We start from the raw sequence: 13,842 nt of genomic DNA, 5'->3' as shown, positions 1-13,842 counted from the left end.
TGAGGCCCAAAAAGTCACGACAAGCCTAAAAGCATTTAAAACTCAATATGACATATGAAATAAGGGATAAATAGGTCTTGTATTAATTCCAATTATATTTTTTGGGAATTAGTTTGACAAAATAAATATGCATGTAAGCTTTTATACAAATTCTAGTAGTATCATTGCCATGCCAAAAAAACCTATTCCTTTAAATATGATATGTCATTAAGCTCAGTTAGAAAAGCCCAAGCCACTCTAACACATGCCCAATAACTCAATGCAAGGCTAATACATTTTTCTTATGCCAAACACCTACCAAGCTTACATGAACTCAAGTCATGTGGTTTACGGGGCTTGCACGAGGGGTTGTGGTGTGGAAGGTTATAAAGGTCCATAAGGCCCACAGATGCTTTTGGATAATTGAGACTTTGGGGCTACTTGGGAGCACCAAAGTCCAAGCCCATTACTTGAAGTTCTCTAATGTGGGTGTACAAATGAGATATTGTTCAAGCACTCCCTATTACCCATTGGAAACAAGCCAATTCAGATACTTCCTTTTATCCATAGGAAATAATAATTTTTCGATAGCTTGCTTTACATGCTGAAAATAAGAATGTCCCAATGCTCCCTTTTACATATTGGAAATAGGATGATTTCATCACTTCCTTTTACCCATTGAAAATAAGGGAAAGCCTTTGCCTTTAATAAATTAGAACCCATGACCCAAGGAGAAACCAACTTCTCTTGGTCGCTGGAAACCTCTCAGCAACCATGAGAACCCCTCTTCTCGTAGTGGTTGCAAGCTTCCCAACCAACCATTGACCTCTTCCCTTGGCTATCACCCCTATCCTCTTGGCCGAAAACTTCTCTGGGCTGCTGCAAGCATCTTAGCAGTCATCAACCCACTCTCTTGACTGCTCCAAAAATCTCAGTGCCATCACAACCATGTCTCCTACTTTCTCATCCTTGAAATCTTTAATCTTCTCTATAAAGCCTAACCTCAAGCATAAGTCCACGCAACTCATTCATCCTCCCACCTCTAGAACTCATAAATCTCTCTAGAATCATAGCCACAAACACCATAGCCTTCAAAGTCTTAAGCTTTTCTTTCCTCAGCTATGCTCTTTGAAACCCCCTTTATTTGACTGCTATAAGCATCCCAACAACCATCACAGGCAAACAATCAAACCACCATAGCCAGAGCCTCAAACAATAAAACCCTCATTCCTAAACTCAAGCATATCCAACATCAAGCCAAGTACGTGCATTAATTCTCATTTGCTAAACTGTGGGTCTTTAGCTCTTACACTCCAAGCTCTTATGCCAAGCTCCTATAATCTCTATTCAACATAAGCAAATCATCTCCACCCATGTTCAAAGCTGCCAGAAATATCAACACAAAACATGCAGTCGCTGGAAGAACAATAGAGTACTCCCCTAGGACTTGCTTCTCCTTCGGGATGCTTTGGGCTTAATTCTAGCTAACTCATAAAAAGGGCAATGAAGGCCTGATTCATCACTTTATGGCGGTCCAAAAATTCAATTCCTAATTTTGTGTGGACCCCACTTACTTTTTAATTCATTGATATGAAGTAAACACAAGAATCCTCCATAAATAGAATTAAATTCTTGATGAGAATTCCAATTCTTGATTAATAAACACACCATCTATGTATTTATAATAAAAATGGATTTAAAAGTCCACTTCAAGCCTTAAATTGTCTAATTAGTTCAAACAATTAAAGTTTTCCTCTTTCGGTTGGAGCGGAAGGAAAAAAATGTTATACTAGCCCATTTTAAACGTAACATTTATGGATGTCACTCTTAAACAATAACCTATTGGATGTTACCGTTGAACAAGCTATCTATTTTTTATTATTTCATTTTATTTTACATTTTTCCGCCCATTTTTTCATTTTAGGTTAAGAGCACAAAAGTGAATAAAAAACTCCATTAAAGAAAATCATTTTAACAAAGAAATGCACCCATTCTCAGCGTTACTGTTGAAAAATGACATGATCATAATAACTAAACCGACTTGTTTAAATTTAGAGACGCCAGGCCATTTTTCACTTTGTGCCCTCCTATTCGTCCTTAAAAGCCCCTCAAAGTAATAGCAAACTATTTTCATCACAAAACACAGGAAATCTATTTTTTATTTTATTTTGAGTAGTCAAGTTCAAGGAAGGCGTCTTATTGTTGTTGACCCATCCAGAGAGCAATGAAGTAGAATCGAAACCATCTTCTGTTCCAATCACAACCAAGTTTCTGATAACTCAAAGATGCACAGATCCGCAAGTGCTTCCAGAGTCTCAGAGGACTTGGTTGTGACCTCCTCATCAACTTCACCGCCACCTTCAACCTTCAAACCAACCACAGACGACTCTTCAGACCAGCATCTACATCTACCCACATACGATCCCCTCTCTCATGTCGCAAAGAGGGAACGGCGTCGTATCAGGTCCGCAGAGAACGCCATTCACATCATACCTCTCCTGCTCGTCCTCTGCGCCATCATCCTCTGGCTCTTTTCCAATCCAGGTACAATACAACAGTACCCACTTGTCCATTTGTCTCACAGATTGTTATTTTCCATTGAATCTTACAGTGAAAATCTCATGTAAGTATTTGCCTTTTATGGGTTGTGATTGGAATTTTGTTTTGTTTTCTAATTCAGTACAATTTGATGGATTTTATTTGTTAAGTCTGCTGACAATTTGATTGAGTGAAGTCATCTAAGAGAAAATTTAACCGATTATAAACGAAATGGATTAGTAGTATCTAGTTTTCTTGCTTTTGGTTAAAGATTACAACTTTAGAATGATCACATGTTTTCGTATTTATTTTCTGCTGTGGTGCCGTAGCTTGTACTGAGGCAGTTATCAACTGCAATTTTGGCTTTATCAGTCAGCTTCATGATTGAAGCTATTTTGTTTGCTTGCTTGGGCCACACTTGTGTTTCTTCATGTGGTTTTATATGCACAATGTTTTAGTATCCTGAAAAGCTGAAGAACGGGTTTTCTTGTGAACGCTTTCTAGTGTTAGGCATATCTTTGAAAAATGTTATTTCCAGCCTTGTCTTTGGATAACATTTTGCTTCCATTGCCTCCTATCTTATAAACCGTGGCGGGTATTCCTTTCTCGGTATATCCAAAGTGCAGGTAACAATGTGGGATGCTTGTAGTTTAGGATAATTCGTGTTTGGAGGTTTTTTTTGTTAATTGGTTGCTTCTATTTCAGTGATTCACCTTTTTCTAGAATGAAGATTATCGAGATTGAGGGCAATACTGAGTGTTGGTGGAGGAGCAGCTTTCCATTAAACAAGAGTTGGAGGAATTTAATCTGAATTCATAATTTATGCATCACTAGACCCACAAGACTATTGGAGAAGAAAAACTAGCAGGCTCCCTCTTACTCGAGAAGTTCTTGTAAGCAATTTATATGAATGTGAGATAATGTAGACCTAGTTCCGTCTTATTAGACACCTTGATTGCACATATGCATAGAAGCTTTGTTGAACTTTGTATCATAATAATAAAAAAATAAGCTATTAGTTTGGTATTCATTTGGGAATTGCAGAATTGTATTGGTTCTTAGCATTGTGATTTATTTCTTTTGTTTCTGCCTACTCATTTGGAAACAACTTATAAACAGTATAATGTGGAATATACAATTAGTATGGTAAGATCCTTTCAAGCATTTTTCTCCCCACTCTTTCTAACCTAATTAGTTTAGGGGATGCTGACATTGCCCCCAACATTACACAACTGGAGCTTGTAGAGGCTCACAGTCAAAATTTGTATGCTCCAACAATGGTCCTAACCTAACAAGCTTGGGGAAGATGACATTGTTCCGAACAGAACACACAACAGGGTTCTCCCACTGCAAGAGTGACCCTACAAGATTTGCACGAACCGTTAGCGGAAAGATGCGAGGCCATCTCTCACTTCCATATGAGCTGAGAGCATCTCCAATGGTATCTGGTCGTGACTTGATAGCACCTGCAAGCTTTCTTGCCAGAACTACTGCATCTTCAAGAGCACAACAAGCCCCTTGACCAAGATTAGGGGTCATTGGATGCCATGCATCTCCTACCAGCACAACACTTCCTGCTGAAACTGGAGGGCTGATGTTCGGCCACAGCCACCGGTCTACGAGTGGTGTTCGTATGATCAAGTCATCCGGGGTATTGTCTATGATGTTCACGAGGTCTGAAGGCCAGTCTCTGACTAGTTCTGTAGCTTGCTTCTTTAACACAGACGGATCAGTAATTTTTGGACCTGCAATAAGATGCCCTACCATTGTGAAAAATAGCTACAGATCCTTCTTGATGTTTTATATTTAACTCATGCATAACAAATCTTTGGCTTAGGAGACTTCAAATTTAGAAATTTACCTGGAGATTGTCTGTTGAAGCAGACAAACCAGTAGACTTTTGTTGGAGAAACAGGAAGAAATCCTGCACGTTGGCCCCTTCCATAAATTTGATTCAGTTTTGGTTCAAATGGCTGCCCACCAGGGTAATATGCAAGGCCACGAAAAGCACAATGACCAACATACTTAGGCTCAGGAAAACCCATCCACTTAGCTATAGGAGACCGAATCCCATCACAACCGATTACAACCTGTTGGAATTCGTCAAGACGAGAAAATGAGAACGAATAGAGCACCAACTATTATCTGTAATGTGATAGTTTAATACCAACTGATGTGACACATATCAAGATTGAGCCATCTGCCTAGATAAAGATCGATAGAAAATTCAGAAAGTAGATTAAGGGTAACCTTTGCAGATAGCTGAGTACCATCTACTAGTTCCAACAAAGTTTCTCCATTTTCAGTTTTTTGAATCTTCGCCAGCTTTGAAGAGAACCGAACTGCGCCCGCTGGCAGTTGATTGGCAAGAGTCTCCAGCAGTATTCCCCTCTCCACAGGACGCACCTCTTGGCTGTGCCATGAAACTTAGTAACAAAACTTGAATACATGATTGAGTAAAAAGAAAGAAAAGAATTGCATGTTCTCAGAACACATGGAAAGATCATGAGTAAGTTCATTACCTTTCATCTTCATCTTTGAACTTGAAGGAGCGTAGCTCCCTTCCATCTTCTGTCTTTACCACCATCCTGCACAGCTGATTGCATGAACCAGATCAGAGGAAATTGGGTAGCTTTTGCACAATGCAGAGCTTTTAACTTAGTGTCCAAAACTTATAATTTTAGTTGTAAGATTAAGCACAAAGAAAGAAACAATAACATATATACCCTTGAATTTCAAGAAATTGGGTTCTGAGATCATTTCCAACTCCCATTGCATCCAAAACTCGCCACCCATTTTTGAAAAGGGTGAGTGAAGTTCCCCCAGTACGAAGTGATTCTGCTTGCTCAAGCACCAAGGACCCAACTCCAAGCCTGTTAATCAAAATGAATAGATATTTAGAGTTCTTTTGCTACAAAAAGCATACGTTATTATGTTTTTTTTTTTTTAATGCAAGCGATAGTCTAAACTACAAGAGGGAGAGAGGTTTTCTCTCACACACACTATCAAGATGTCATGGGAGTTTAAACTTAAGACCATTGGTCTGCAAATCAAGGTCCTAAAATACATCTTGTCCAGTGCATACAATATTGAATATTCTCTTATGAATTTAGACCATAATTCAAGGTGATTTTTCTTATTGAAATGCACGGAAAATCTGCCAACAAACCATCATTTGACCAAGGCAAGTTATGGCAACATGTCCAGCGACCTGTTTTACCGTTCATAATGATTAACACCAGGTAAAGAAAAAGGCAGTAACATGGGTGGTAAATATTTAAAACGTTTGAGAAATAAACCATGTTCAAATTAAACAACCTGTGAAGAGAGAGTGCAGTGGCAAGACCAGCAATTCCAGCGCCAACTATGACAATATCCTCCTTGCGAGCAGCAGCACCAGATTGAGCTCGGATGCTTGAAAAAGAAGTGGGTTTGGTTCTGGTTCTTGTTGGAGCTTGAAACCAATTAGATTGGTTGCGAGGAAGTGGCCTAGTTTTAGAATGGTATGGTGAAAGAAGTGGGTTTTGAAAGACTAGGGACATAGACACTGTAGCCATGGTTGGTCAGTTGTGTTTATGCAACAACATTATAGAGTTTTGTGATTGTATGAGAGAGAGTCTGATCGAGAGAGAGGTGTGGTTGGTCAGCCAATCAGCCATGGAAAATTAGTGGTTATGCTGAAATGGGTTATAGTGGTATTTGGATCAGATTTTACCCGGGAAAAGATATCTTCTGGGTTTTGGGCCTTGTGACTTGGAGTTGGAACTGGTCCAGGGCTTTCGGCTTTCGGCTTTTCGGCTTGTACACATACATCTCCGAAGCAAGATGAAATATTTTCACTCCATCTTGTATTCTTTTATTTAAAGAAAAAAAGGGATAAATAGCAGTACAAAAAGTTGATAACGACTTTTTCGAAGGGAAAATACTTGTATCCTTCCTTGAAAGTAGTAACTCTTACTTTTATGTTAATAACAGTTTGATATGTATATTGAGATTTTTCTTTTTGTATTTTTGATAAATTATTTTTGCATGTGTCAAACTGTAATTTGCAAGTACTCTTCTTTCTGAAGTGACAATTACAAGTTCAATTTTAATTGTTGTTTTGTGCCGACACTTTGTTATTGATTTCGGGCCTCCCTTTCGTTTTCTTGTGGGCTTTGTTTGTTGGCCATTTTAGCTACTTTTTGTTTGGTATTACCATATCACAAACAATCCATGTGCAAATGTGATGTGTGAACTGCCCCTTAGTCTTTACACTACGATTAGGTAACTGTGTTTTTTTGTTTTTCTGATAAACTGATTAATTAATTAGGTACCTGTTTAAAACACACACACTCTCTTTCTCTCTGTCTCTCTTCCCAGCTTGTTGCTACTTGCACAGAAAGAGATGAACTCTTTGGTGCCAGTTTTACATCCTTCACAAGTGACCACCATTGACGTTACTCAGCTGCATCATGACTCTCATACAAGGTCTGTTGCGGTCAAAACTATTCACGATGCTTGCCAAAAAAGGGGCTTTTTTCAGGTAAGATAATTTCAGATTGCTCTGTATAGTGATCGTGGACGTTACGTAATATACTTACAACATTATATATAAATATGTGCCTTTTGTTGTAGGTTAAGAATCACGGAGTAAGCAAAAAAGTCACTGAAAATGCTCTTGGCTCATTGTCAAAATTCTTCGATTTGCCAATGGATCAGAAGACAATATTCTTGTCAAATGATGTAAAGAAGCCAGTAAGATTAGAGACGTTTCGAGTAGACAACGTGAGTAGGGTTTCGAGAGAGCTCATCAAGCTCTATGCCTACCCTATTGAAGATTGGATTGGCTCATGGCCTCATAATCCCACAGATTTCACGTAATCCCTACTTCTATCACTTTTTTCTATTTTTTCTTTACTTTGTATATGAATAACCTAACACTGATTCATAGTAACAAAAATGTATCCAACTCAACAGCAACTGAGACATGAGAATGCAAACGAAGACAAAGACAATAAGGGGGCATTACTGTTTGATTCTTTTTTCAGTATACATATTTTATGAATTAGGTTTTAAATTGTTCCGCTATATATAATTTGTTTTTTAATGCGATCTCACAATTTTAATATGATGTTTTTGTCTAGAGAAAACTTGGGAAAGTATGCAATTGAGGTAAGGAGATTAAGCCTTGAAATAATGGGGGCCATAATGGAGAGCTTAGGCCTCCCTCCAACCTACTTGAGGAGCAGTCTTGAGAAAGGCATGCACATGATAGTAGGTAACAAATACCCACAATGCTCCCCATCAAGCAACATACTTGGACTAGCATCACATACAGACCACACCATCATCACCATCCTTCTTGAAAGTATATCAGGCCTTGAGATCATGGATTCCAATGACAACAATGCTTGGAAGTCTGTCCCGGCAACCGGCGGTACCCTTAAGGTCCTAATAGGGAACCATCTTGAGGTCCTCAGCAATGGATTAATTGTACAAAAGTGTGTTCCACAGGGTGACTTCAAACCCTCAAATGAGTAGGGTCTCCCTAGGCAGCTGTCTTAGCTTTCCCATGGCAGAGATGGTGGAGCCTGCCATGGAGCTTGTTGATGAAGAGCACCCAAAAAGATACAGGGCAAGTAGCTTAGAAGAGTATATCAAGTTTCTCTCCTCCAAAGCAGATAAGTCCTACATAGAGAGCCTGAAGATCTGAATCACGTATTTATGTTTCTGAACTATAACATTAGCATTATGTTATGTAGATTCATTCATAAAGTTCGATGGCTATGTGTTTCCATCATGTTATCTATGTTGTAGAGTTCTTCCTCTAACAAGTTTTTTCAAAATGCATCGTCATCTTCTACTACTTTGTTGTACAAAAAATAAAAACGGCATATGGCTTCTATTGGTGTTCCTCCAATTGGAATTAATGAAACTCGAATAGTCTCTGTGATCAATAGTAATGCTATGAAATGCATGATTTGGGAACCAAATTTTTTTTTTTGGTAAACCATTAGTAACCAACTAATGTGGCATTGTTTTATTTGTTTTCTATATTGTGCTAAACTTTATTTATTGATAGTGAATATGAAAATGTTAGATATAATCAAGTACTTTTTTTTAATACAAGCAATAGTCTAAAATTACTCTAAATTAATCTAATTTACAAAGAGAGTGACTCAAACTTTAAAAACAACTGTGCAGACAAACCGCCCTGACCAACTCGCCCAACCGGCGTATAGTATAAACAAGCACTTAAATCTAATGCCAATGTTGTCATTTTGGAAGTTTGTTTTTTGGGCCTAATAGATGTTGGGCCCATTGTTTGATTTCCGTGTGGGCATTGGTTTGGGCCTTATGTTTTGTCATGTTAGGCCCCTTTAGCTGCCATTTTCTCTGTAGTTTTGATCAGCCTAATGAAGATGGATTGAGGAACTAGGAAGAGTATTTAACTCTTCGTTGGGAATGGATTTGAGATTATGCTGTTTCCATACAAAGCAATAAGCTATATAGATGCAATGAAATGTAGAAGAACGGCCGGTGGGACTTAGAGGTTAGAAACGAAAAATAATTAATCGTAACCCCAGATTCATTGACTCTTTGAATTTTATATATACTAATTTGGCAAATAGGTTGTGTTTGTCGTGTTTGTGTAACCTGCTTTTCTTAACAGGTTGACACGACACAACCCGTTAAGTTAACGAGTGGAAAATACCAAATACAAACACGACTCATTATAATAACGAATGACACGACACGACCCGTTTCACTCGTTAAGAATTAAAAAAAATATTAACAAAAATTTAAAATTTAAAAGAAAACTGAAAAAATTTAAAATTCAACCAAAGAATTTGGTTTTGTTTTGGGGGGGGGGGGGGGCGGGCGAAGGGAAGAAAAAAATGAGAAAAAAAGAAAAGATACATAAAATTACAAATTTACTATACTTTTAAGGGATATTCACTATTATACCTAATATAGGAGTTCAAATTATTAAAAAAATCCTATATGAAATGGACTTTAGATACAGACCCAAAATCCATTTACAACATAACAAAAAGGTTATTAACTTCTTTTAAATTACAAAACTGTCATTAATTTCTTAAAACAAACTCAACCCAAAAACTCATAAAAAAGCCCAAAACACTCAATAGGGCATTAAAGTAATTTAATAATCAAAATTAAATTTAATAGGGCCAGCTATCTCTTTTTGGGTTTTTTTTGGGTATGTTTATAGAAATTAAATGGTGTAGGGTTTATTTATAGTTTTAGTGCTAAATATGAGTATATGACTAAATATCTCTACTTTTAATTTTGGGAGATTCACTATTATACCCAATATGGGGGCCAAAATTATAAAAATACCCTATATAAAATGGACTTTAGAAACACACCCAAAGCCCATTTACAACATAACAAAAAAGCTTTTAACTTCTTATAAATTACAAAACTGCCATCAATTTCTTAAAACAAGCCCAACCCCAAAATCTCATAAAAATACCCAAAGCACTCAATAGGGCATCAAAGTAATTTAATAATTAATATTAAATTCAATAAGGCCAGCTATCATTTTTTGGGTTTGTTTATAAGAATTCAATTGTGTAGGGTTTATTTATAATATTAGTGTTAGAAATGGGTATATCACTAAATATCTCTTTAATTTAACTCTATGAATGGATTTGAGATTATGCTGTTTCCATACAAAGCAATAAGCTATATAGATGCTATGAAATGTAGAAAAATGGCTGGTGGGACTTAGAGGTTAGAAACAAAAACTATGCAATGTTCTAACCATTTCCTTTACAGTACTATGAACTTGGGTATGAACTTCAAGTGACCAACTTCTTTGACCAATTGATTTCGGGTTGAGCTCAAAACTTGGGCAACATCATAATATGTTGGGAGAAGTCATTTGGTGAGTTATTTTTCTAAAATCCAATGAGTAAAACTATGCAACTTGAATCCAAAATCATTTGACCACTCAATTAGTTGATTGTTATTTTTGTCTTTTCTTAAAGCACAGTGTTCGTCTATTTAGTTGCTTGCAATTGGATGTCTTAATGAATTTCAATTTTTATGATTTTTTTGCAAGGATATATATAGTCCCCTTCTATTGTGGGATTCCTTAATTATTTAAGGGATCCCACATGCTTGTAGCGAATAGCTACCCGCAATGCTCCCCAACAAGCAACATTCTAGGGCTACTCTCCCATACCACACTACAAGAAAAATAGCTTTTGACAACATGCACTACTACAAAAATCGCAATAGACGACGGTAATTCATCGTCGTGTGTTCGGTTTTTCAACCGTCATGAAATCGACCGACATCTTTTGATGCATAAAACCACGACGGTAAGTCCCCGTCGTCTATTATTTGTAAAGACGACGCTTTTACTTAAAACTGTCGTCTATTAGATGTAAAGATGGTTTTTTGAAAAAACTGTCATCTATTATATGTAAAGATGACCCTTTTTTTTGAAAAAACTATCGTCTATTAATTGTGAAGATGACAGTTTCTTGAAAGAATTGTCTTTTGTTATGTCCAAAGATGTCGGGTTTGTTAAAAAGCTATCGTCTATTAATTGTGAAGATGACATTTTCTTGAAATACCGTCTATTAACTGTAAAATTGACGTCGTAATTTTACATTTTAGCTTCTTTTTTTTTCTTTTTCTTTTTTTCCAATAGTATCAGAAATATATACTCAAATATGCTATTACCCACGCCACACATATATACTCAAACATTGTTTCTTTCATAAATAGAATATCAAGAGTACAATAGAACAAAAAGAAATCTAAAAAATGAAAGTACTCTAGGGCCCACTAGCTACAAGCTGCAAGCCTAATTACAATAATACACCAAAATTCATATACCTAATTATCCTCCAAGTCAAGTTCTCCATATGTATACAGAGCTATACCTTCATCATCACCACTTTTCCCCTGCATTTAATAGCAGGTTGAACCAACACTACTTCCCCCACGCTAGCAGTAGCTTAGTTAGAACCATTTCCTTGGCGTAGGAAACTGCTTGACAAGCCAAAATAATGTAATAGTGAGATGTACAATCCTGATAATAATAGAAGTCACTCTATTGTTTCTAAGCCACTAATCAAGTAAACACACACATGGCCTATTTCCCATGACAACACAAAAGATTGGATATTCAGACTCAAGGCAGAGACACTAACATGTTTTTTGTAGAAAGAATTAAATTAAGGACAAGCCTGTAAAAAAAAGATACAAGAAACAAGATGGGTTATGGGCAAAAGATCAAGTGCTTGGTCTTTTGTCCAACAGCAGCATATTATCCAACACTAAATAAGAGAAACACAACACAACCATAGAATTGGAGAAATGCAAACTTCACTCACCTTTCAAATTCTCACAACCAAGCAGATAGAAGTTATAAGCTTTAACAAAAATAAAGTTCAACTTTTCAGAAAAGATTAAAATATTCAGTAAGTAATTGGTATGCAATTTTAGAACTCAGTGGTTGCAGTACCTGGAGGATATGGAATGCAAAGTAAGGGTGTTGGGGACACAAGATACACTCTTGGATGAGACTGGATCACACTACTTCTACCAAAGTCACATTCAAGGAAGTGTAGACTTCATATTTGGTAGATCAAGGAAATTGGAAACAACACTACCAAGTCTTTAAATTCAAAATTAGAACACAACAAACAAGCTCATTTTTAAGTAGGACGGCTACACTAAAAACACGTCCAGTTTAAGAGTCTGCGATTGTAACCTCCACTTCCACATTAGGTTCAATTGTAATGGAAGTAATTTACCTGACGGCATCAGAAGAGCTGAAGAGGTCAATCACCCTCTTGTGGACACGCCACTCAAATCAGTCCCATGTGTTGGTACCTATAAATCACAAACAAAATTTTAAAGATACATAACCCTTTAAAATGCAAATGTAGAGAAACTGTACTTCAATAACTGGTCAGTCATGAATAGGCCACAGTAAGCAACAAATTTTACTTATGTAACTTGGCCAAACAAGAGAACTCCCAACTCTGAGTAAATGGCCATAAAAGCCATAAGCCTTGCCTAGCCCATAAAGCATCAAAACATAAGTTAACAACAAGAACATTTCACAGTGAAACATACCTTCACCACAAGGGGACTTCCTGGTGGTAATGTGCAGAACCTTGGTTGGCATTCTCACGGGTCCCTTAACCCGGAGCCTCTTGTTCTTTGCACCACGAACCAGATCAGTGCAAACTATCAATATAACAGTGTCAATCCAGCAGGCTAAAGAAATATAACAAGAAAAATCTGAATTCTTAATCATCTAAACAAACTTAAAAACTTGATGTAGAGACAATAGTCGATAAACCCATTTCAACGACGACAGACAACAATTAAGTACAAATGAAACAGAACATTATTGAAGCTCATCAAAACTTTGCATTTACAGGACTGTGGAATTTGGAGAATACCAATGCAGGGGCAGAGGAGCAGCATAGAGAAGAGGGAGGGTGCCATGGTTAAAGTCTTTCAGCTTTGAGGAGATAAGGCCTTTTCTGGATACCAAATTCATAAATAAGGGACCAAGATCATGGGACATATACAAGTCAAGCAAAATTTTGAAGAGCATAACGATAACCATAGAAGGGCATAATGATAGAAGTTATATTTTTGTAGATTCTCACCTTTTTGATTCACACATATATAAATCCATAAAACAGAAAAAAAAAAATTCAGAAAAGTTGCGTTAGGGGGGTGTATCCAATTATAACTTTTAATGACTTTTAATGATTTTAAAAGTCTGAAGGTATTCAATTATGACTTTTAAATAGTCTTTAAAAGTTTAGTTGTATTCAATTGTGAGTTTTAAAGGGTATTTAAAAGTTTTGAGGTATCCAAAATATTAATGACTTTTAAAAACTTTGTTAAATAAATGACTTTTCAATACTTTTAAAGGTAATTCTTACTACCAAGAGTCTTGCTAATTTACACCAGACTTTATGAAAATATTGGGAAGTTGAGAAGATAGAACTAAAACGTCTCCAAACGTCTCCAATTCTTTCTTCCCTTGTTATATCAAGCATCAAGCAGATAGATCTTTTTTCTTCATGGTTAGGGCTCCACTTTGGTATCCCATTGTCATCCACTTCCTTCAGGTTAGTAAAAAAATATTGAATATTTTTCTTCTCTTCTCATCCACACGTTTACTTTCCCTCTATTGATGAATATTTCTTCTATTAGTAAAAAAAGCTGTGTTTGCATATAAATATTTTATTATATTAATTGTCTCATATGCTATGTTTGCATACAATATTTTATTATATAATTTGTTGCCCCTAAACCCATTAATTTATTCTTTAG

At 36.6% G+C, this 13,842-nt stretch overlaps 2 protein-coding genes and 1 pseudogene across 4 annotated transcripts; 2 read left to right on the top strand and 1 right to left on the bottom strand.

Annotated features, from left to right (window-relative positions):
• Positions 2,102-3,547, top strand: LOC18776005. The gene is made up of 2 exons (XM_007209736.2): positions 2,102-2,523; positions 3,223-3,547. The coding sequence occupies exons 1-2, from the start codon at positions 2,265-2,267 to the stop codon at positions 3,243-3,245; spliced, it is 282 nt and encodes a 93-aa protein (XP_007209798.1). The 5' UTR covers positions 2,102-2,264; the 3' UTR covers positions 3,246-3,547.
• LOC18776345 (2-heptyl-3-hydroxy-4(1H)-quinolone synthase) lies at positions 3,630-6,190 on the bottom strand. Of its 3 annotated transcripts, none has more exons than XM_020564421.1 (7): positions 5,836-5,876; positions 5,687-5,728; positions 5,244-5,390; positions 5,040-5,105; positions 4,768-4,930; positions 4,379-4,607; positions 3,630-4,262 (listed from the first exon to the last, which is right to left on the bottom strand). In XM_020564421.1, exons 3-7 carry the CDS (start codon positions 5,288-5,290, stop codon positions 3,742-3,744), a joined length of 1,026 nt encoding a protein of 341 aa, XP_020420010.1. In that variant the 5' UTR covers positions 5,291-5,390; positions 5,687-5,728; positions 5,836-5,876; the 3' UTR covers positions 3,630-3,741. The 3 variants fall into 3 exon arrangements, with proteins under 3 accessions (XP_020420010.1, XP_020420011.1, XP_007209130.1); XM_020564422.1 differs by having other exon boundaries at positions 5,040-5,113; positions 5,836-5,874; XM_007209068.2 differs by lacking the exon at positions 5,687-5,728 and having other exon boundaries at positions 5,836-6,190.
• Positions 6,732-8,456, top strand: LOC18775711 (annotated as a pseudogene).

The sequence above is a fragment of the Prunus persica genome, chromosome G5, assembly GCF_000346465.2.
Source record: "Prunus persica cultivar Lovell chromosome G5, Prunus_persica_NCBIv2, whole genome shotgun sequence".
Classification (NCBI taxonomy): Eukaryota; Viridiplantae; Streptophyta; class Magnoliopsida; order Rosales; family Rosaceae; genus Prunus; species Prunus persica.
The sequence above is the reverse complement of the archived record's forward strand: the minus strand, read 5'-3'. Positions and strand labels throughout refer to the sequence as shown.

Coding starts and splice junctions, on each gene's coding strand:
- LOC18776005 (XM_007209736.2), top strand. CDS start 2,265: ATGCACAGATCCGCAAGTGCTTCCAGAGTCTCAGAGGACTTGGTTGTG. Junction 2,524..3,222: donor CTGGCTCTTTTCCAATCCAG/GTACAATACAAC, acceptor CTTCTATTTCAG/TGATTCACCTTTTTCTAGAA.
- LOC18776345 (XM_007209068.2), bottom strand. CDS start 6,074: ATGGCTACAGTGTCTATGTCCCTAGTCTTTCAAAACCCACTTCTTTCA. Junction 4,931..5,039: donor TTCAAAGATGAAGATGAAAG/GTAATGAACTTA, acceptor TTCATGGCACAG/CCAAGAGGTGCGTCCTGTGG. Junction 4,263..4,378: donor CTTCAACAGACAATCTCCAG/GTAAATTTCTAA, acceptor ATCTTATTGCAG/GTCCAAAAATTACTGATCCG.